Source organism: Zootoca vivipara, chromosome 2, assembly GCF_963506605.1.
Source record: "Zootoca vivipara chromosome 2, rZooViv1.1, whole genome shotgun sequence".
Classification (NCBI taxonomy): Eukaryota; Metazoa; Chordata; class Lepidosauria; order Squamata; family Lacertidae; genus Zootoca; species Zootoca vivipara.
In genome coordinates, this window is record NC_083277.1 from 12,468,320 (window position 1) to 12,491,330 (window position 23,011).

A 23,011-nucleotide genomic window follows, 5' to 3' on the forward strand; every position below is an offset into this window, starting at 1 on the left:
GCTCAGACTTCTGCTCAGTTTGGCAGAAGGGAGCTGGGACAGTCTTTCTGAGCTCTGCGTTTAACGTAAAGACTGTTGCCCTGGACCTCAGTTCTACCTTGTAACTGTGCCTGGCAGCCTTGCTGCAACTAAGGTCCAAAGAGGAGAGTAGAAAAGGATAGTCCAAGTGGAGAAATAGATTTTTAGTTGCTGTGGTTCTTAGCTCACCCAAGGTGTCCCCTTTTAATACTCACGACCGATCCTTTCAGTCGAATCCCGTTGTCTCCAGCTTCCAACTGGTTCCTGAAAAAAAAACAGCCTTGTCCCTTTAAACGTTGCTTCGTCCTGGGGGTCCCGCTTGGACTCTCAATTACTACCAAGTGCCTCGGGTCCTGAGGTTGGTTTACCCCCCTGCAAAAGAGGCAAGGGCGCGCTGGGCTCCCCTTCCTCAGTGAACCCGGAGCTCAAGGCAAAACTGGGTCCCCGAAGTGGTCGCCAAATTGTTGTAAAATTTAAGCTGGTTCCTATGAACCCAGAGAAATGGATCTTGACCCAGGGAGAGCTCAAGGATCCAGGCAAGCAGACGAATTTAAGCGTCTCCTGCCCACCAAATAACAGAGACCAAACCAGGACGTACGAAGCAAGGCACTTTTATTTTAACTGTTGCAACAGGGTCCTTCCTCTCACACAGGAGAACAAGGAAGGAACCCCAAACAAAGATGTCTTGCCCTTAAAAAGAAATTTGAAATTGGTTTCAGCCCACCCCCCAGAAGCATCATCCATATGTCACAGAAGGGGTGTAGCCCAAGACCCCCCTCCCTAGATTCATCATAGGTACATCATGAAAGGGGAGGTCTGGTGGCAGTAATCTGAGCAGTCTGGACCCTGCCCCCTGCCCCCCAAAACCTAATCAACAAAATTGAGAGATATTTACATTTCCCTGTTTCCCAGCCAAGTTAATCACACCCTTTTGTCTGGCAGTCAGGTATCAGGATGCCAGGGATTATCACTTTAATTCCTGAGACAATGAGAAGGTTCCCCCCACCCCACTTCTTCCTTGCAGAGGAACACCTGGTCAGAGAGAGAGTCAAAATGGTGTCAGAAAGGCCTGTCTTCCTGTGCTGCTTCAGACATGTGCCTGTACATTCATGTACATGTTTTATGAACAATTATTATATATATATAGATATGACCTCAAAATTCTTATAACAAGAGGTTTCAGCTCTGAACTTGTTGCTTTCGGAGCCTTCCGAAGGGAGAACCCAGGCGTCCTGCTACAGTTCCTGCTCCGCGGGGTTCCGGGAGGAGAGGGACGGAGGGAGGGAGGTAGGATCAGGGAAACAACAGCAACCTTTCCAGCTGGGCAGCCAGACGGAGGCGTGGATTAGCCCGGGCAAATCCTTTTAGCGCGCCCCATCACATGGTCCGTTTAAGTGGCTTGTTGCCTGCAAACCTCTCCCGCAAGGCAATTAGCAGCGCAGGGGGGGGAAGAGGAGGGGAGAGCGAGGAAGAAGATGCCCTTTAAAGGGGAAAAGGACGGGGACGAACTTTGCCCGGAGAAAAGTACCGGTAGCAGAGAGAGGTAAGCCAAGCACAAGACGCTCTAGGCTAGGCCGATCTTCCAGCGGGACCCCCGAGTGCTCTGATTTGTAGGAACGCCGTGCGTAAAAAGGGGGAAATGGGTTACTTAATGGGAGAGGAGTTAGGAAGTTGGGATCGAGGCTACGGACACGCCATGCATTTAAAGCGCGCGCGCGCGCACACACAGTAAAGTATTGAGAGCTGTAGTTTGACGGCGCTGGGAGCTGTAGCTCTGCGTTGGGTACTCTTTAATTCCCAGGATTCTTTTTTTTTTAGGGGGTTCGGATGTGCTTTAGAAGACGCATGCGATTTAGAACACACACGAAGGGTGGGGAGGGGGATTAGGGAGCCAGGATTGGCCGGGTTCTTGGGAAAGTGGGGCACTTCGATTTTATCCTTTTTGCAGAGATACGGGCTTTTGTGCTTGGTCAGGCAGGCAGCACTTGGCCGGGTGCAGCTCGCTCTCCTGGCGTGGAGATGCGACGAAGGCTTCACCTGGTGGATTTCTGCCTGTTAGGGTGGGGGGAGAGGAGCGAGCCGGAGCTCTCAAGTTCTCCCTGCACGTGGGGCGGGGAGGGGAAGCCTGATGAGGGCGGGGAGAGGCTCCGGTAAGGAAGAACCGGTCCGGGATGCCTGAGTGTGGGCGTTCCTCCCCTGGAGGCGGGGCTCCGGGCTCCTGTGTCCGCCAGGTGTGCTCGCTGCACTTTGCTCGGGGTGGAGCGGCGGCAGCAGGTAAGGGAGAGATGATGTGTCACAGCTAATAGAGGGCGAACGGATGCGCCAGCCTCCGTCCCCGACTCCCCGCACAGGTAATAAGCACAGCAGCCTGGGGTCGAAAGGTGCGTGGTGGAGGGGAGGTGGCCCAGAGACGCCTGCAATGACCGAGGGAGCAAATCAGGAAAGAGTGAAACTGTATAATGCAAAGTCCACGCTGGAGAAACAATATGCCTCACCAGGACTCCTGGGTCCTCGTCTGTGGAGGAGGGAAGTTGGGCAGGAAGGCTCCCCAGGAGCAGATGGGCTGCAGTAGCTTAGGGGCACATGCTTTTGCATGAAGACGAACCCATTTTCAATCTACTGCATTTCCCTGGAGAGCAACTGCCTGTCAGTGTAGACAATACTAAATTACTTGGACCCATGGTCTGAACTGAGGGATGGGGCGGTAGGGTGGGTTGGGTTGCAATGGGGCTTGCAGCCAAAGCCTGCTGGAGAAGGAGTGGGACTGTAGCGCTCAGCAACATGCAAAAGGTCCAGCCTGGGTTCAAGTCCCTGGCATTACCAGTTATAAAAGGACGTTGAAAGGAATCTGGTGGCAGGCAATGGGAAGGAGAGACTTGCTGCCAGTCAGAGCGGGCATTACTGGGCTAGCGGTAGAATGGAGTCTGACCTGGAAGGAAGCAACTGTGCTGCCTGCTGCCAGATCTGGGCAGGGCTTGAAAACAAAGGCAAAATTCCAGAAAGGTGGTTGCTACTGGTTTCTTGGGGCAGAAATCCTGGACAAGCAAAGTGATGTGATACTTTTCTGGGCTGGAACCTGCTTTGTCAGATGCTGCCCTTAGCATATGGGTCCCTAGGCCTGAAAAACAATATCCCATGATTTTAAAAAATGGATGGGTTTTTTGTTTTGTTTTTAAAGGTGCCCCAGAAATCCTGTTTGCTATCCCTGGTTGGCTTTGTAAGCTGAAGGAAGCTTGAGGGAAGCGATCTGTCCTGTCCTTATATCCTTGCTGAGGGTAGCTGTTTCCAGGAGCGAGAAGATTGCTTCTCTTGTGTCTATGGATTTATTACTCTCCATTCCTGCCTCTGAAAAATCAATCACCATCTGTCCCTGTTTTTCCCCTTGTCCCCTTTTGGACGTCTTGATCCAGAGACCAAGGCTACAAGTACATACACACCATATGCTTAATGCGCATAATTTTCCCCAGAGAAGGCTGGGAGCTGTAGTTCTGCACGGGACAAGCTACAGTTCCCAGGATTATTTGTGAAGAAGCAAGATGCTTAAAATGTACAGTGTGTGCACAGTCAGTTTAGAGCTGGATTTCCTGGCACCAGAGATGCCCGTCTTCTGCTTCCTTGATCCATAGCCACCAACCCACCTGTTGTGCTTGGGGAAAGGGAGCTTTTCTCCAGGAGACACTGGTTGATAAGAACAGAAGAAGAGCGTTGCTGGATCAGGGCAAAGGAACATCTAGACCAACATCCTATTCTCGCAGATATCCATGGGAAGCTCGCAAACAAGACCTGTGCTAGGCCAAAGTCTAGTCCAGCAACTAGATGCCTGTGTGTGAAGCCAGCAAGCAGGACCTGAGCACAAGAGAACTCTCACAATCAGCTCAGTTGGTTACAGCGAGGTGCTGATAATGCCAGGGTTGCAGGTTCGGTCCCCGTAAGGGACAGCTGCATATTCCTGCATTGCAAGGGGTTGGACTAGATGATCCTCAGGGTTCCGCCCAGCTCCACAATTCTTTGATTCTTCTCCTGTAGTTTCCAGCAACTGATATTTAGAAGCATTATTGCCTCTGATACTGGGGGGGGGGGAGGCAGAAAGTCTTTTCCTCCAAGAATTTGTCTAATCCCCTCCTAAAGCTGCCCAAGACAAAAGCTGTTAACAAAATAAAGTCATAAAACAATTAAATCCACACACACACACAGGTGCAAAACAATTAACTGAAGCAGCAGCAAGCTAAAATCAGTTTCAAGAAGACCAAAAATTTCCGTGACATTAACAATATAAAATGTAACCCAGCATCGATTAAAAACAGGCTGAAAAATCCAGGTTTCTAAGGTTCGTTTAAATATAGGGTAGGACCAACCCAGCAGGCTGCATTCCCTCTGAGTGTGAGAAAAGGGGTGAATGTGTGTCTTTTAAAAAGCTGGTTGACTACCAGTATTAGAAGAATTAATCTTGAAATCTGCTCCTGATTAAGAGCAGGTTTTGAAATCTTTTTAACTGAATGAATTTACACTGATTAGCAAGCTTTAACAGCCCTAATTGTTTTTTGTTTGTTTGTTGGATGTATCTGCTGTGGTAGCTCAGTCAGTAGAGCATGAGACTCATAATCTCAGGGTCATGGGTTCAAGCTCCACCTTGGGCAACTGATTCCTGCATTGCAGGGGGTAGGACTAGATGATCCTTGGGGTCCCTTCCAACTCCACAATTTTATATGTCTGAGTCTACGGACCTCTTGGCTGTTGGATCATAGCTCTCCATCTTGTTCCTTGGGAGTCACAACTAAAGAGAAGCACTTTCTCAGTCTTTGAGAGGCTAGACAAGCAAATTTTGGTTTCATGACTGGGATTTAAGTGGTGTGCATTTGGTTCACATGTGTACACCTCCGTTATGACAAAGCCTAGTTTCACAGCAAGAATAAAACAGGTTCCGCTATCAGAATAAATGTATGCCAGGCCCAGTGACGACATCCTCCTTGAATTTATTTATTAACTTGCGTTGGCTCCAGCCTTCAAGTTGTAATCTTTAAAGCAGTTTAAAAACCAAGAGGACTACAAACATGCTCTTTTTTTCCTCTCTCGGGAAAAAAACCATGAGAATACTTGGTGTGTTGCACTCTGTGTGCAAATATCCCATTTGCGTGCTTTCACAGCTCTGGGTGGAGAAAGAATGCCCTCCCCTCCCCCGCCCAGCCCTCCACCTTCCTGGGAAATTACAGACTGTTTTTTAGTTCATGAGGTTTCTGGTTGGTCTGGTTTTTTGTTTCTAATTCTGTGAAATGTATTCTTTGCCTGCAGGTGCTTCTGGCAAGCTATTGGGAGCATGAACATGCAGCACAGAAGAAGCCAAGCTGATCCATCAGTAGGTATTTCTTTTGCCGCCTGCTCAGAGTTGAAGCCGAGAATCTAGAACCTGGCTTTCGGATTTCCATTGGGGAGGCAGACTAGACCTTAAGAGGCCCAGATCAAGAAATCAAATAGAAACTCTGAGTGCTCCAGAAACAGAAGCCCCAGTTACTGTCAGGATTGAGACAGGATCAGAACCCCATAGTAAGGAAGCTACAATTAGAATTTTGGAGATCAATAAATGCAAGCCTTGAGGATCCAGAAAAACCAATCGAGAAACACCACCCATTCTTTGGCTTAGCCTGAGCAGGCGGTTGGATACAGATAAGTTATAGAAGTTCCAACTCTTGCAGTGATTTATAGCTCCCAGGAACTACATGAAGGCTCAGAAGAGCGCAGGATTTCCTTCCGCCACCCCTCGCCTCTGAACCCATGGAGAGCCTCAACAATTTCTGCCGCCTCTGTGGCGCGGTGCTTCGCGGCAATCACCGGCGATGGCTCTTCAGCCGCAGCGGAGGCGGCTCGCGCCCTGACCTGCAAGTGGTGCTGTCCTACGTCCTCAGCCGGGAGCCTCCCCAGCGCGGCGACGGACGGGGGGAGTTCTTGTGTGGGAAATGCGCCCAGGCCTTGGGCCGGGTGTACCGTTTCGACACCGTCATCGCCCGGGTGCAAGCCCTCTCCATTGACCGCCTCCAGCGCCTGCTCTCGGAGAAGGACCAGCTGGCTCGCACCCTCCGCCACATCCACACGCAGCGGTTCCCGGATGATGCCGGCACCACCTTCTCCTACGTGGGCCAAGAGATCTCCGCCAGCATCGCAGATCTGCCCCACGTGCGCTACCAGCGCCTCCTGCAGGACGACATGGCCCTCTCTCAGTATGAGTGCTGGGCCGGTGACGCCGACGGCAGCTGCCCGGGGACGCCGTGCCGGTCGCGGCAGTGCCGCAGCTGCCACGGGCTCCGGGTGGAGGATTCGGATTATGAGTGGGTGTGTCAGACCCCGAGGCGGCTGGGGGTGCTGTCTCCTGGCTTCCCCCTCTGCCGGGACAAGTCGCAGAGCATGCCCACGGTCCACCGCTCTGGCTCCCGTGCCTCGCTCCGCTCACAGAGCTTGGGAGACACTGAGTCTTGCTCGATGCTGTCACTGGACACTCTGCCAGAGCCGGACGTGGCCTGGGAGGCTCTGAGGGCACTGAGGGGCATTGAGAGGAAACGGCTGCGGGTGCCGACGGGCAGCAAGATCCCGGTGCTGGCCAGGAACAGGCATGTGCCCACTCCTCGGAGGGAGAGCTCTTTGGGAGAGGAGGCCTTTGAAGAGATGGTGGATGAGTTTCTGCCGCTGGAGGCGAAGGTAAGAGGCAGAAAGAGAGGCAGGTATGTGAGGTCTTTTCTGAGGATCTCTGCTTAAATCATTCCTGCTCAAGGATCCGTGCAGCAAAACTGCTTTAATGGTGTGGCATATTCGTTAGCTAAGCTGTCAGGGAGCCAGGCCACAATAAATCACACTGAGTATGTGACGTTAACTCTTTATTAGAAGAAACAAGGCCTGCTCAGGGGAGCCAGGCCTAATGAGCACAACAATTATTCTTGGTAGATCTTGGCCCTATGAGGCCAAGATTAAAGATTCCCGCCTTTCCACAGCTGCTTAAGTTTCCTTCTCTCCTGGGTCCTTCCCGAGCAGTCTGAGACTCTGCCATCTTGCCTGTCTGTGCTCCTCCCTCTTCATACCTCTTTGGGTCCTGGGAGACTGTAGGGAGAGGACCTTGTCACAGCAGGAGGGAGGAGACCTGCTGGACTCTTCACCAGCCTTACTCATCTCTGCCTCTTGCCCTCCCTTCTCTCCTGATTCCGCTTCTGCTTCTGGACTGCTCTCCATAGCTGCCAAGTTATCCCTTTTTTTAAGGGATTTTCCCTTATGCTGAATAGGCTTCCTCGCGAGAAAAGGGAAAACTTGGCAGCTATGCTGCTCTCTGCCACAGCTTCTTCCTGCTCACTAAACCCTGTTGCCTTTTCAGCTTCCAACCCTCCTCTTCCCAGTCTGCTCCCTCTTCTTGCTCTGACCATTCCTCATCAATCCACCACCGCTCCCTGGGCTCTAAGCCTTCTTCCCTTGGCCGTGCCCCAACTGGTGCCTCCCATCATTCCTCTGGATCCAACCAGCCATGGTTTGTTTAGTCCAAATGTTGCATGTGTGGATGTCAGATTTAACCGTGGTTTGTTTGATGCCGGCAACCACAACATGCAGTTGTAGTTTGCTTTTGGTGTATGACCCTCCTAAACATCCACCAAATTAAAGAGGTAGAACCAGCTTGGGGGGGGGGCAAAACAAACCTTGAGGAAATAAACCAGGGGTCAGCAAACTTTTCCAGCAGGGGGCTGGTCCACTGTCCCTCAGACCTTGTGGGGGGCCAGACCATTAAAAAATAATAATGAACAAATTCCTATGCCACACAAATAACCCAAGCAGGCCCCACAAATAACCCAGAGATGCATTTTAAATGCACCCAGCCATGGATGACCTTGGGCCAGATGCTTCCTCCCAGCCTAACCTATCTCGCAGAGTTCTTGTGTGGGTAAAATGGAGATGGGAGGAGCAATGCACGCTGCCTTCAGCTCCTTGGAGGAGCCAAGAAGTCAAAGAGGCGGTTTCTGGTGGAAAAATGCGGCAAGACTATCCAACACAAAAGCAGCTGTCTGCTTGATTCTGGTCCCCAAACTTGTGGTTTTATTCCTCCCCTGCCCCATGGGACCCTAAGTAGGAGGCACACCCCTGGGTTAGGCCTTGAGGCCTGGCAAGCCCCCTCACCCGCATAGATCTTGCTACCCAGGAATCCTCCCGGTCTAACCCTGTTTTCTTTCCCTAAGTTCCAAGCTCAGCAGATGCTGCTGCATCAGGATGTCCAAGGGGCGTATGAGAACCTGAAGCAGCGCCTTGAGGCTGCCGAAGAAGAACTCAGGAGCTTTCAGGAGAAGCTGGGAGAGGACATGAAGCCGGTAGAGCCATTTTGCTTTGGGGCCTTCCAGGCTGGGCAGGGGAGGGAAAACTGGCCTTTGCTTCGCTCCCAAATTGCAAGCTGTGCATACGGAGCTCTGGAGCCTTCTGTCGAGTCAGACCTTGGCGTCATCTAGTTCAGGATTGTCTGCACTGACTGGCAGACAAGGGGGGAGGTGGGAAGGGAGGGGGGAGGACTGGGGGAAAGGGGGGGAAAGGCAAATTGTAAAGATATGTGGAATGAACTTATGCTTCTGTTATGTAAACCTAGTAAAGTAAATAAATAAATAAAAAACAAAAAAAGCCCCGGTCCCTGGCGTTTCCAGATCAGGTTGGGCAAAGCTACTGCCTGAAAAACTGGACAACTGCTGCCGGTCAGAGTTGACAGTACTGAGCTGAATAGACTCAGTGAAAAGCACTCAGTTCTGACTCAGTGAAAAGCAGGTTGCCATGTCTTGGTTTAGCCCTGCCTCTTGACGTTAGGACCTGGTTGCTGTTTCCTTTTTGCTCCCTTCCCTGCCCTCTTGGTCTTACCTCAGAATTTGTCCAAAACTGTTGTTTTGTTTCATTCCCCAATATTAGGAGGCTGAGATCTCACCGGAGGTGAAGGCCGCCAGTAGCCAAGAGCGGCTGATTCAGCGGCTGGCAATGTGTCTGCAGAGCAAGGAAAGGGCCTTACAGGTGAGGAGAGAGAGAGAGAGAAAAAAAAAACACCTTGGCATCCCATGCTGTGATAGAGTGGCCCATCCAAATCTCTCAAGAGGGTGAAAAGGATGAATCGGAGTCCGGTCAGCCACAGTGAGAACAGGAAGCTGGCTGGGCCTGATCCTGCAGAGCTCTTCTTCCGTAGAATGGGGAACCTGACTGGGACTGATGTTTTTGGTCACAACCCCCAACACCATTTCCTGCACGGGTCTCCTCAGACCCTCTATTGGTGGTTCTCTGATAGCTTTCTCTGGGTGGCGCTGTGGTCTAAAAACCACTGAGCCTCTTGGGCTTGCCAGTCGGAAGGCCGGCGGTTCGAATCCCCTCGATTGAGTGAGCTCCCGTTGCTCTGTCCCAGCTCCTGCCAACCTAGCAGATCGAAAGCACACCAGTCCCAGTAGATAAATAGGTACCACTGCGGCAGGAAGGTAAACGGCGTTTCCGTGCACTCTGGCTTCTGTCATGGTGTCCTGTTGCGCCAGAAGCGGTTTAGTCCTGCTGGCTACATGACCCGGAAAGCTGTCTGTGGACAAACGCTGGCTCCCTTGGCCTGAAAGTAAGATGAGCGCCACAACCCCATAGTCGCCTTTGACTGGACTTAACCATCCAGGGGTCCTTTACCTTTTTTTACTGATACCTTTCTTTAGGTGCCACCCTCCAGAGACATTCAAAGGACAGCAGTGCAAGAACAGGGCTTTTCAGAGAATTAGCCCTGGATTTCTGGAACATTCAATTTTTCTGGCGCAATTCAATTTTTCTTTTTATTCTCTGAGGCATTTCGGTCCTGATGTTGTGCTGTTTCAGTGGCCTTTTTTCTTTGACCAAAGTTGTTGTTCTTTGGCTGTGGGAGAGGGATTTTTTTTGGCATGAACTTTTGAAGTAGCAGTGAGAAACTTAAGTGGCCCTCCATTCTCCTCAGAGTGGCCCTCAGGACTCTCCTCAGACCAATGCTCCTCCCCAGCCCTGATTTGCATCTCCCTTGAGTGATTTCTCCCCCTTGCTGGAATGTCTCATTGACCTTTTATAAGGACTCTTGCATGACTAGATTGAGATTAGAGAGGAATTGAGTCTTGGAACAGCTTCAAAAGCTGGATTTCTGCCTGTTTTAAAGACCTGGTTCAAATTCTCCCCCTGCCGTGACGCTTGCCAAGCTTCCTTGAACCCATGGCGTGCTCTCGGCCTAACCTACCTCACAGGGTTGTTGTGAGGATTGAAATGTGCATAATTTTGTGTGCTGCTTTGAGCTTCCTGGAATAAGGATGGGTTAAGATTTCAGAAACCATTTCCCCCCAAAGCTAACTGAGGAATAGGCACCTCTCCCCTTCCAATACCTCAAATGGCAATGGGCAGGAGTCGGACATAGTGGCTTTTGTAGTAAGGTTAAAGCTTACTGGGAAATGATATTCAATGATTTGAAAAAGTTGTTTAAAATAACATTTGTAAAACAACAACAACCCAGAAGCCTTCCTTTTGGGAATCATAGGGACAGAACTAACCAAACTGTATAGGAATTTATTCACGTATGCAACTACAGCGGCAAGAATGTTACTTGCCCAAAAATGGAAAGAAGAAGTCCCAGCAAAAGAAGAATGGATACGAAAACTTATGGAATATGCAGAAATGGCGAAACGTACCAGAAAAATAAGAAATCAATATAGCAAACTTTTTTTATAAAAGAATGGAAATGGTTTATTCAATATTTACAAACACAGATAAGAACGTCGGCAGGATTATTGTAATAACCTGCAGTTTTATAGGAGTATATATTTAAAGTAGATGAATAAATGAGCAAATTAAGTTAATTTGGATCTGCAGAAAATATTAAATATAAATTTAAGGAACCGCAGAAAGAGGGGGAAGGAAGTCGAGCTTTGAAATGTTAAAAGGACTGTAAAATTATTGAAATGTATGAAATAAAATAATTTTTAAAAGGGAAGGGGTAGGACGTAGGAAAGGAATTCGGCTCCTCGGCGTAAAGCTCTCTCTCTGCCATCCTCTTTCTCTTCCCCAGGACTGTCTTATCCTCTTGCAGTCTCTTGGCCCTTCGGGGGTCAAGTCCTCCATGCTGGAAGCCCAGATAAAGCAAATGACCCATCGCCTGAAGGAGAGAGACCAGGCCTTAGAGGTAAACGGGAGTGCATGGAGCCAGAAATAGGACCCTGATCACTGAGGATCACGATCACACATCCGATTTTTACTTTAACAGCCATGGAGAATCCTGGGAATTTTAGTTTTAAGGGTGCTGGGGATTGGAGTTCTATGCGGTCAGCACCATTAACCAGCTACATCTCCCAGGACTCTTTCGGGGAAAGCAGTGGCTGTTAAAGTGGCGTGAGAGTTGTTTAAATGCACACGTGACACATGAAACCTTGCGCCGTAATAAATTTGTTAGGCCGCATCCCCACCATCTATTCAAAGCACATGTAACGCACTTGGCTTCCCACAAAGAATCTTGGGAACTGTAGTCCCCCCCCCTCACAGAGCTACAATTCCCAGCCATAGCTGCCAAGTCTCCTGTTTTTCGCGGGAAACCCCCGGATTTTAATCCGTTTCCCACAGTTTTCCCGAATAGAAAAAAATCCCGTAAATTCCCTGATTTCCTACTTGCCAGGGAGGCTCCTTCTGCGCATGTCTGGACATGCGCAGAACCAATTTCAGGTGCTGCTCTGCCCATGTCCAGGCATCGGAAATCGGGCAACGCCGGCACCGGAAGTTGCTTCTACGCATGTCTGGACATGCGACTTCTGGTGCCACGCAGCTGCTGATCCCGGATTTTTCAACGGGAGACTTGGCAGCTATGTTCCCAGCGCCCTAAACAAACTACAGTTCATCCCAGGATTCTTTGGAGAGAAGTCATGTGCATTAAATTTCTGTTCAATCTGCTTTAAATGTATGGGTCAGTCTGACGTGGTTTTTGCTGCTTTGGAACTTGGGAATCAAAACACCTTGCTGATCTTCTGCCAGTCCTTCGGGGAATTTACCAATATTGTTGTTGTTGTTAATTGAGTTTATATACTGCCCTATACCCGGAGGTCGCAGGGCGGTTCACAGAAAAGATCACAACATATATAATCAGAATAAAAACAACCAAATAACACCCCCCAAGAAAAGAACCATGTTTTAAAAGGTTATAAACAGATCAGCCAAAGGCCTGGTTAAAAAGGAACGTTTTGCCTGGCGCCTGAAGGTGTGTAATGTAGGCGCCAGGCGGACTTCCCTGGGGAGAGCATTCCACAGACTGGGAATAGATCCTGATCTGTCTTCTTCTCATCCCATAAGTAAGGCAGATCCTGGGGAGTCTTCATTTTGTCTCCTTCTCTTTCTCCTGACAGAAGACCTTGTCCGGTCACTTCCTGGCGTTGGAGTCTGTGCACCATGAGGTGAGGCACCTTCAGGAGGCGCTGAAGGACAAAGACGCCGACCTGTCAAGACTTGGCACTGCCCTCCGCACAGGAGAGGAGACCTTGCATGTATGAACGGAGAGAGGGGTACTGTGATTGAGGGAGGAGGGGCCCAAAACTAAGGACAATATGGTGGGAAGCTATTTGCACTGCAACACAGTGGGAAAACTAATTTGAGTCCTGGCCTCTCCTGTGGGCAAGGCTGGTGATTTAAAATATATATCTATACGCATACACCACATTTTTCGCTCCATAAGACTCACCTGACCATAAGACGCACTTAGTTTTCAGAGGAGGAAAGGGGGAAAGCCCCGTTTTGGGCGGGGCGATCAGCTCACAGTTGTGCAGCTACTTTTGCAAAGAGGAAAAGCCCCATTTTTTTTAAAGGATCAGCTCAAAGTTGTTGAGTTTACTTTGCAAAGGGAAAAAATCCTGTTCAACTCAGAGTTCTGCAACTTCTGATAAACTAATCAGCCAGATAATCCAATCAGCCAGTCACATGTTGCTGGGGAAACAAACAGCCTCCCTCTGCAGAACATTCAACAATGGAGGCCTGGGCAAGGGGGCAGGCTGGAAGGGAGCTAGCATACCTTATCTCCTCCCCGATCTCTTGCAATCAGCTACTGAGCGGATTCCTCTTTCCCTCTTGTTAGCCTTTAGCTCTTTCTATATATATATAAGCATTATCTGCTTTTCGCCCCTGGGCAATTCAGCTCCAGGGACCACACATTTGCTGCATAAGACATGCAGACATTTCCCCTTACTTTTTAGGAGGAAAAAAGTGTGTCTTATGGATCGAAAAATACGGTATATGTATATTTCCTCTTATATATATTTTGGGCTATGTTTCTTTCCGAATGGAATTCTGGATAAACCCTGATAGCTTGGGACTTTTGGGTTTCAGCAAACGAACAACCAAGAACTAAATTTTCTAGTCCTCTTGGCTGCAGAGGCACGTTGACTAGACATGCCGGATAAACGTAGGGTGGGCCTTTGCTTCGTGCTTTAAGAAGGATGTGGGGAGCAGTGCGGCCTCATGGGAAATGCAGCCCATTTCACTAACTTGTGTTCTCACTTCGTTCCGTTTGCTCTTCACATTTTTCCTTCTAGTATGTCATTTTAAAAAAAAAATCACGTGACATTTGCAAACCTTTTTTTAATAGTCCATTGTTTGCTGGGGGTAATTAATCTGGATTCTTCCAGGGTTAGACAGACAATTCTGGATACAAAAAGTTTGCTGGGTTTAGCAGTCAGCTTTCTATGGTTGCTAAGAGACGGAACCTCGGATGACATGGTTGCTCTGCGAGGACAAAGGATCCATGAAAATAAGATTGCTTTCTCCTGTTCTGGGGATTTGTCTTGTCTAACCTTTGCAATTTCCCCTCTTCCCCCAGGCTTTGCGCGAGGTACTACATCAGAAGGATCGGGAGATCCAGCGGCTGGAATCCCTCTCTGCCTCGACCCGCGGATCCTGGCAGCAGCGGGACCAAACTTTGCTCCTAGCCCTGAAGGAAAAGGAAGCCTTAATCAAAGCCCTCCAAGAAGCGCTCGCCAGCAGCACCAAGGATGTGGAGGTAGCTACTGCTAGGTTTCTAGTCCTCAGGGCTGAGCCACACACCCAGAAAGATCATGCTCTCCAATGTCAGACATTCTCAAGGCACAGGAGCTCTAATGAAATGCAGAGGAGATGATGTGGTCTCCTTGGCAATGCTAGAATGCCACAGGATTTTTGATATTTAACACATGCGCAGCAAATGTGCGATCTCCCTGATACCATCGTGAGCACCAACCATCTTGAACGCAATGGAACACAGGTCTGGAGGGGCCCCAAGACCTTTCTCTCAATGGTCAACTGAAATTTAGGTAAAGGTAAAGGGACCCCTGACCATTAGGTCCAGTCGTGACCGACTCTGGGGTTGCAGCGCTCATCTCACGTTATTGGCTGAGGGAGCAAGGTCATGTGGCCAGCATGACAAAGTGCTTCTGGTGAACCAGAGCAGCGCACGGAAACACAGTTTACCTTCCCGCTGTAGTACCTATTTATCTACTTGCACTTTGGCGTGCTTTCGAACTGCTAGGTTGGCAGGAGCTGGGACCGAGCAACGGGAGCTCACCTTGTCGCAGGGATTAGAACTGCCAACCTTCTGATCGGCAAGCCCTGGGCTCTGTGGTTTAACCCACAGTGCCACCCACGTCCCTCAACTGAAATTTCCCCTCCCGTAATTGAGGTCCATAAGCTCTATTCCTGCAAAAAAACCAAATATTTCCCCTCTTCTATGTGGCAGCCCTTCCGATATCTGAGAGGTCCTCATATGGTACTTGTTTTCCATGCTATTTACTTACTTTTATCTAGATGATTTATATACCACTTAATTGCAAGAGTCTCTAAGTGGCGACAGCCACCTTCATTGCATCAGGAACATTTGCAGAGGCAGGGAAATATTGATGACTGGGTGGGCAGGTTGATTTCTTGGGGAAAGCAGACGTGGGCAGGCATTTAAAGCACATGACTTCTCCCAGAGAATCCTGGGAATGGCAGCTTCCCCGTCACAGAGCTGCAATTCCCAGTACCCTTAACAAACTAGTTTTCCCAGGATGCTTTGGGTGGGGGATGTCATGTGATTAAAACACACATTGGGTGTGCTTTAATGCATGGTGTGGATCTGTCCCCTGTAAACTCCCTCTCCGTCTCTCTCCTACAAGACCTCTCATGTCTTTCTCCACCCAAGGCGCTTGCCAACTCCCTCGGCAGCCCCGACTTCGCCCCAGGCCTGCTCCAGAGGATCCAGGAGAAGGAAGACTTGCTGGCCCGGTCTTTGGCTGAGCAGGAGGAGATCAGAGCCCAGTGGCAGAGGCGCCTGGAAGCCGTGGAAGATGCAGCTTCTGCCACGGAACAAGAGCTGCAGGTAGCAATGAGAAAGGAGCACACAGGGGCGCTCTGTGGGATCTTAACTACCTCCAGAACATTTATTTATTTATGATTTATTTATCCAACTTATTACTCACTTGAGGAACTTTTGTAAAACAATAAATGCAAAAGTAACTCGCAACAGATGTAAATAACATACCAAGTCAGTAGAAAGCGAAATGGAGGGGAGAAAGATGATGGTGATAATTGATTGATGGATTGATACACTGCCCATCTGGCTGGGTTTCCCCAGCCACTCTGGGCAGCTCCCAACAGAAAATGAAAAACACAATAAAACATCAAACTTTAAAAACTTTCATAAACAGGACTTCTAAAAGTCAGATACTGTCTCCTAAAAGTCAGATAGTTGTTTATTTCCTTGGCATCTGATGGGAGGGCGTTCCACAGGGCGGGTGCCACCACCGAGAAGGCCCTCTGCCTGGTTCCCTGTAACCTCGCTTCTCGCAGTGAGGGAACCGCCAGAAGGCCCTCGGCACTAGACTTCAGTGTCTGGGCTGAATGATGGGGAGAAGACGCTCCTTCATACCTAAAATGCATTTGTATTGTTAAAGGAGGCCATAGATAGTAAAAATAGATAATGAACAGATAATAAAAAGCCAAAGGCCTGGCACAAGAGAAATGCTTTGACCAGGTGCCTGAAGATATCTAGGTGCCTAAAGATATCTAATGATGGTCCCAGGCGAGATTCCCTGAGGAGATCATCCACAAGCAGGGGAAAGGGCTGTTTTCGTGTTGCCACCCTCTGGCTCAGGAGAACATGGAGGAGTGAAGTCAAACTGCTGGAGAGTTACAGCGCCTGCTGTGGCTGTAGAGACTGATGAGGGAGAGACATGCTTTGTTGCAGCTGGGGCAGATGAAGGCGTCCGGTTGTGCTGCTGCAGGTGCACCATGGCCTTTCTTCTCTCTGCGCTCCTCCCAGCGGTCATTCCTCCTCCAGTCACTGCTGTGGATGCACAACCTGACTGACTGTCTCCGGGCACTGTGGTCATCTGCAAGGGATGGTTGATCTACATGGCATGGTTGATATTGCCAATTGGCCAGGTGCTTGAAGCCAGCTCCCCATAGAGCCCATTCTTGGGGATCCTGCCATACTTTTTCAATGTGACTACCCCTCTCCTGGGACGCGGGTGGTGCTGTGGGTTAAACCACAGAGCCTAGGGCTTGCCTATCAGAAGGTCAGCGGTTCGAATCCCTGCAACAGGGTGAGCTCCTGTTGCTCGGTCCCAGCTCTTGCCAACCTAGCAGTTCAAAAGCACGTCAAAGTGCGGGAGATACAAAGAGGTTGTAGATAATACAATGGTGTGAAAGAAGTATTGTTAGAAGATAATGATAATTTAATTAAGAAGTAAGATATAGAGTGTAAAAGGATAAGATGTAAAAGATAGAGAAATAAGGTAATATTAAAGTAATAATTAGAGTTTATATTTAATTAGAGTTTACTAAGGATGATATGTAAAGAATCGCAGAAGGAGGTGCAATGAGGAAGTCAATAGATTAGAAATAAGGTTTATAAATTAGAATTTTTGTTTTTGTATTTTTTGTGTTTTGTATTTTCTTTTTGTGTTTTGTATTTTTGTATGTTTTTGTTGTTTGAAAAAATCTTTAATGAATACATTAAAAAACAAAAAAACAAAAAGCACGTCAAAGTGCAAGTAGATAAATAGGTACCGCTACAGCAGGAAGGTAAACAGCATTTCTGTGTGCTGCTGTGGTTCGCCAGAAGCGGCTTTGTCATGCTGGCCACATGACCTGGAAGCTGTATGCCGGCTCCCTCGGCCAATATGGCAAGATGAGTGCCGCAACCCCCAGAGCCGGTCACGACTGGACCCAACGGTCAGGGGTCCCTTTACCTTTACCCCTCTCCTGCCTACTCTTTTGCACCTGACTCGGGTTCGTTAGTAAGCCTTAGGGTTGTAAGCAAGCCAACCAACAAAGCAGATCCCAGAAGCCTGAAAGTTTGTCCGGCAATAACGGAAAGGCCAGGATTCTCAATCTCCCCCATCTCGTTGCAGGAGCAGCTGCGCCGGCATTCGCAGGATGCCCGAGAACGAGCGCAGGAAGCTGAGAAGCTGCGCAGGCGTCTGACGCAAGCCGAGGCAGAGCTCACCCAGGGAGCTGTAGCTCTGGAGGAGCATCGCGCAGAAGTTGCGCGGCTGCAGCGCATGGAGGCAGTGATAGAGCAGGTCCTGGAGGTGAGCAGTTTTTGTTTTGTTTTCAAAAAAGGCCTCTTGGGAGAAGAAGAGGCTAGGATGCTCCGGACATGGAAAAGCAGGTCAAGAGCCCAGAGTGCACCTGCCAGACTGTCCCTTAGAACCTCAAAATCCTGCGACTGCAATTTGTGTGTATAGGGCATGTGTACATGCAGGCCTCTGCCTGCTGTGCTGTATTATTACAAGATCCAGAGGATCTCGCTCTGCTTCTTTCTGTTGCATTCCCCCCACTAAATGGAGCTGGCAAGCAGAGCCTTCCTTCTCCGCCCCCCAACTTTCAAAATAGATGCAAATTAAATATTTCATCAGCAAGGTTTGTGAAAGGCTCTTCCCTGCAGGCTTGGTCTCCCTTTGTTTACCACCCTTTTAATTGTTATCTTTCCAGCTTCAGTGGCAGGAAGAAAATAGCAAAGCTTAAAAACAAAAAAAGAAATCTGAGTAAATACAACAATAATAATTTCTTTCTTATTGCTCAGCTCACCCTAACATTTACTGCCCATCCACAAGTTTCTTCTTCTGCTCTGATATCTAGCAAGAGGTCAAGATGATGGAATATTCAGAGTTGGCTAGGATGACTGGGAGGATAAGGGAGCAAAAAGACCAGAAGTTCCAAAAAGATTGGAGTAAATTTGTGGACTATTTAAAGGAGTACGGTAAAAATGTGAAGACACTGACAGGATTAACATAAAACCTACAATAGAAACAATAGGTGTTTCTGTCTATAAACGAGATAGACTTACTTAAGAGAATGACAAGAGACAAAGAGGGAGAAAGCGCATAACATAAGAGAAAAGATCTGAAAACCAAGAGTGGAGAAGGAAGGAAGTTGTGTTCGGCAGAACATTAGTATGTTTTGGAGGAAAGGATTAGTATAGTAATAGCTGTATTAAATAGTAACTGAATTGTAACAGATGAATTGTTTTATTTATGATTATTTTCTTTCTGTATTCGGGAAAACAATTTTTTATTTATTTTTAAAAAGAGATATCTAGCAAGCTGTTTCACCACATGGAATTTGCCTGGTGGAATTCCTTGCTTACCATCTAGTGGCTGACATAGGGATGACACTTTTTGACATCAGGACACGGGTGGCACTGTGGCCTAAACCACTGAGCCTCTTGGTCTTGCCCCGTGCGACAGGGTGAGCTTCCATTGCTCTGTACCAGCTCCTGCCAACCTAGCAGTTCAAAAGCACACCAGTGCAAGTAGATAAATAGGTACCGCTGCGGCAGGAAGGTAAATGTCATTTCTATGCGCTCTATCTTCTACCATGGTGTCCCGTTGTGCCAGAAGCGGTTTAGTCATGCTGGCCACATGACCCAGAAAGCTGTCTGCAGACAAACGCTGGCTCCCTTGGCCTGAAAGTGAGATGAGCGCTGCAACCCCATAGTTGCCCTTGACTGGACTTAACCGCCCAGGCGTCCTTTACCTTTACCTTCCATTTTTTGATGGAGCAGGTTCAGCTACAGGGAGTGTCAGTGTGGCACCCATGGGTGCAAAGGTGGCCTTTAGGTCTGCGCCTGGTGCCCATAATCACACACAGAGAGAGAGAGAGAGAGAGAGAGAGAGAGAGAGAGACCACTTGCAAACGAGGCAGTGAGGGATGGTCACCTTCTTCCTTGAAAACTACACAGAGCTGAAGGAGGAAGTTGGAAGAGGTGACACTCTTTCCCACTTCCTCTTTCCACTCTCCAGAAGAGCTTAGATAAATTCTTTTGGACCTGACATTTACCCAGATCCCTTGGCACAGAGAAATGTGTGTGTGTGTGTGTGTGTGTGTGTGTGTGTGTACGTGTACGCACACACTTTCTCTTGTCTGGAGGTAGGGGTTGCTGATCTGGAGAAGGGAGAGAGACGTGACCGGAATGGGTGGCACCCATGGGTCACACTCCCCCAAACCCAAACACGCCCATGGCCTTGGTGATCATGCAGCTGACAGCTGCTTCTGACATCCCGATCTCTTTCATCCCTGGCAGGAAGCTTTGCGGGAGGCAGAGGAGAAGGACCGGGTCCTGCAGAAGCTGCAGGAGCTCTGGCTGAAGAGGATGAGGCAGGTGCCAGGGAGAGAAAGTAAGTGGCTGGGAGGGGTGCAGAGGGTCAGGGTGGGAAGGTGCTGCTCTTTTGTAGCAGAGCTCGAGGCCAGCTCAAGATGTTCTGCTGCTTGACCCGCACAAGCTGATCTCCACCCCACCCCCCCAAAAAGAAACTAATATGTAGAGAAACTAATATCCAGTTCTGGGCACCTCAGTTCAAGAAGGATACTGACAAGCTGGAATGTGTCCAGAGGAGGGCAACCAAAATGGTCAAAGGCCTGGAAACAATGCCTTATGAGGAACGGCTTAGGGAGCCTGGCATGTTTAGCCTGGAGAAGAGAAGGTTAAGGGGTGGTATGATAGCCATGTTCAAATATATAAAAGGATGTCATATAGAGGAAGGAGAAAGGTTGTTTTCTGCTGCTCCAGAGAAGCGGACACGGAGCAATGGATTCAAGCTACAAGAAAGAAGATTCCACCTAAACATTAGGAAGATCTTCCTGACAGTAAGAGCTGTTCGACAGTGGAATTTGCTGCCGAGGAGTGCGGTGGAGTCTCCTTCTTTGGAGGTCTTTAAGCGGAGGCTTGACGGCCATATGTCAGGAATGCTTTGATGGTGTTTCCTGCTTGGCAGGGGGTTGGACTGGATGGCCCTTGTGGTCTCTTCCAACTCTATGATTCTATGTAGAAACCAACTGAACCTGCACCGGACTCTTATTTGAACACCACCAATTGCTTTTATACCAAGTCAGACCATTGGTCTACCGTATCTAGCTTGGTATTGTCTACACTGCTGAATTCTCTCAAAGCCCTACTTGCAGATTCCTCAGATTGAAGCTGGGACTTTCTGTGTGCAAAGTGGCTCCTCTAGTGTAGATCTACGGCCCTTTCCCAAAACCGGAGGAGGTGACAGAGCAGTAGAGACAGGAGGGAGGGGAAAAGGCCCCCAGCTGCAGCCCCAGTGGAGCAGGTTCAAAAGAAGTGAGAGGGGGCAGACATTCTGCTGCATCCACCTGCTGCAGCCCCGCTCCAGATGTTTTGGACCACGACTCCCATCAGCCCTGGCAGGCACAGCTGTGCTGCCATCTGCTTCAGCATCTTCCAACCATGCTGCCAGGAACTGATCGGGAGCCCGAAGCATCTGCAAGCGTTCCTTATTCAGAGAAGCTGTGTCGCGCTGCTTGCAAGGCAATAATACCAGCACGCTGCGGTCTAAACCACTGAGCCTCTTGGGCTTGCCGATCAGAAGGTTGGCGGTTCAAATCCCCATGACGGAGTGAGCCCCTGTTGCTCCATCCCAGCTCCTGCCAACCTAGCAATTTGAAAGCATGAAGTGCAAGTAGATAAACAGGTACCTCTGTGGCAGGAAGGTAAACGGCATTTCTGGTTTCCATCACAGTGTCTCCTCGTGCCAGAAGTGGTTTATTCCTGCTGGCCACATGACCCAGAAAGCTGTCTGTGGACAAACGCCAGCTCCCTCGGCCTGAAAGCAAGATGAGTGCCACAACACCATAATCACCTTTGACTGGCGTCCAGGGATCCTTTACCTTTGCCTTTTTTCCTGACCAGGATGCATCCCACATCCTTCATGTGTTGTTTGAGAGTTGGGGAAGGCTACCTAAGGGCGCAGGGAGGCCACGTAGCGCATACACAGCAATTTTGGAAGAGAGGCCTCTTTAAGGAGCCTTGCATACTTAGTTAGACTAGATGGTCCATGAACCCCAGTACTGTTTGCACTGGCTGGCAGTGAAGCACCATTTTTTCAGATGGGGGGAGCCTTTCCCAGCCCTACCTGGAGATGCTGAAGATTGGGCCTGGGATCTTCAGTGTGCAAAGCAGACTCACTTACCACTGAGCCAATCGCCCTTCCCCAAACACTTCTGCCATGTTTGTCCTCAAACACTGACCTGTTTTTCTACCTGACACCTGCCGGCTACCCGGTCATAAGCGCCACATGAGCCCAGTGCATGGACCGGGCTGCCTCTCTGCCTGCTTACTAACTTTGCACTGATTTTCAATGTCACCTTATTACAAGTAACTTAATTTGGATCCAGACTTCATTGGTGGTTTTTAAGCAGAGGTTGGATGTCCACCTGCTTTTAGCTGAGATTCCTGCAATGCAGGGGGCTGGACTAGATGACTCTTGAGGTCCCTTCCAACACTATTTCTGTATTTTAATATTTTGTTAGAAGCCGCCCAGAGTGGCTGGGGGAACCCGGCCAGATGGGCGGGGTATAAATAATAAATAATAATAATAATTATTATTATTATTACTACAATTCTATTCACAAGTAAGTCTCATTGAGGCATGCTCCTAGATAAGCGGGTGCAGGATTGCATCGTCATCTTTTTTTTTAAGGTGCCACAGAACTCTTAGCTTCAGAGATTGGTAACAGACTAAAATATTTCCATAGGTTGTGGCTGTTGCTTTTGCTGTCACCGAATTAACAGCGATCTGTCGAGATGCGCCTGCTTCTCATAACATGAGAACTTGGGTACATCCAATGAGGATGAAAGTTGGGAAATTCAGGGCAAAAGACAAAAGAAAGGGCTTTTTCACATGGTGCATAGATAAACTGTGGTGTTCTCTGGCCACCAACTTGGATGGCTTTAAAAGAGGCTCCACCAGTAATGTTTCTGAACACTAGTGGCTGGGAATTTCAGGTGGGGAGAGTGTTCTTGTGCAGAAAAATAGCTCTGACGGTTTTGCTTCCCTCCTAGTTCCAGGCCAGACTCTCCTGCCTTCTGCCTGCTCTCCGAGCCTTGCCCCTGACTGACCTCAAGTGCTCCAGAAATTGAAGAGATGTTGGACAAAATGAAATTATACTTGATCAGTGGAAACACTGGGCAGAGAGACATAAAACTGCGGGGGCTGGGGGAGTTGCCAGTTATTTATAGAAAGGGAGTATTGCATGGTGAGCTTCTGTTTCATTCCTGGTGAAGAGGAGCTAATGTAGGGAACATTGATTGCGATTGTGTTTTTAATCTGGGTGTGAAGTTATTTGAAATAGTAGGGGATGCTGGAGTACAAGCTTCATGCAACAGGAGCTGTTTCTTAGGAATGTACTGCCTGAAATAATAATGCAAAAGTGATCTAACACAGTGTGAAGTCTTTTTGTTCTGATGCTGGCAGGGGTGAGTGCTTTTGAGTGAGTGCAGTTGCAGGAAACTGCAGGAGGGGAGAGCAGAGCTAGGCTCTAATCCTGCTTGCATGCTTCCCAGAACAGGAGGCTGGTTTGTAGGCTTGTCCACATTTGAGCATTATTTAGCTGTTTATCCACTTTCCAGCCCATACATATTAAACTGGAGTACTCCACACCAGCACATATTTGAATTTCTGCAGGGGGAGGAGCTTTAATAATTAATAAAATATGTTATTGTTGTTAA

At 48.8% G+C, this 23,011-nt stretch overlaps 1 protein-coding gene across 4 annotated transcripts; it reads left to right on the top strand.

The window, feature by feature from the left end:
• Positions 1 to 1,196: 1,196 nt before the first annotated feature.
• LOC118081030 (rootletin) lies at positions 1,197 to 23,011 on the top strand. 4 transcript variants are annotated; one of them, XM_060270558.1, is made up of 11 exons: positions 1,197 to 1,561; positions 5,308 to 6,705; positions 8,220 to 8,348; positions 8,929 to 9,027; positions 11,063 to 11,176; positions 12,384 to 12,521; positions 13,847 to 14,026; positions 15,182 to 15,358; positions 17,394 to 17,573; positions 19,568 to 19,661; positions 21,024 to 23,011. In XM_060270558.1, exons 2-11 carry the CDS (start codon positions 5,788 to 5,790, stop codon positions 21,065 to 21,067), a joined length of 2,073 nt encoding a protein of 690 aa, XP_060126541.1. In that variant the 5' UTR covers positions 1,197 to 1,561; positions 5,308 to 5,787; the 3' UTR covers positions 21,068 to 23,011. The 4 variants fall into 4 exon arrangements, with proteins under 4 accessions (XP_060126541.1, XP_034963018.2, XP_034963019.2 ...); XM_035107127.2 differs by having other exon boundaries at positions 22,346 to 23,011; XM_035107128.2 differs by lacking the exon at positions 1,197 to 1,561 and adding an exon at positions 2,137 to 2,369 and having other exon boundaries at positions 22,346 to 23,011.

What these genes read in the sequence shown, in the direction of transcription:
- LOC118081030 (XM_035107127.2), top strand. Translation starts at nt 5,788, where the DNA reads ATGGAGAGCCTCAACAATTTCTGCCGCCTCTGTGGCGCGGTGCTTCGC. An exon ending in GCAAGGAAAGGGCCTTACAG is followed by an intron (nt 9,028 to 11,062) that starts GTGAGGAGAGAG and finishes TCTCTTCCCCAG; the next exon opens with GACTGTCTTATCCTCTTGCA. An exon ending in AGAGAGACCAGGCCTTAGAG is followed by an intron (nt 11,177 to 12,383) that starts GTAAACGGGAGT and finishes TTCTCCTGACAG; the next exon opens with AAGACCTTGTCCGGTCACTT.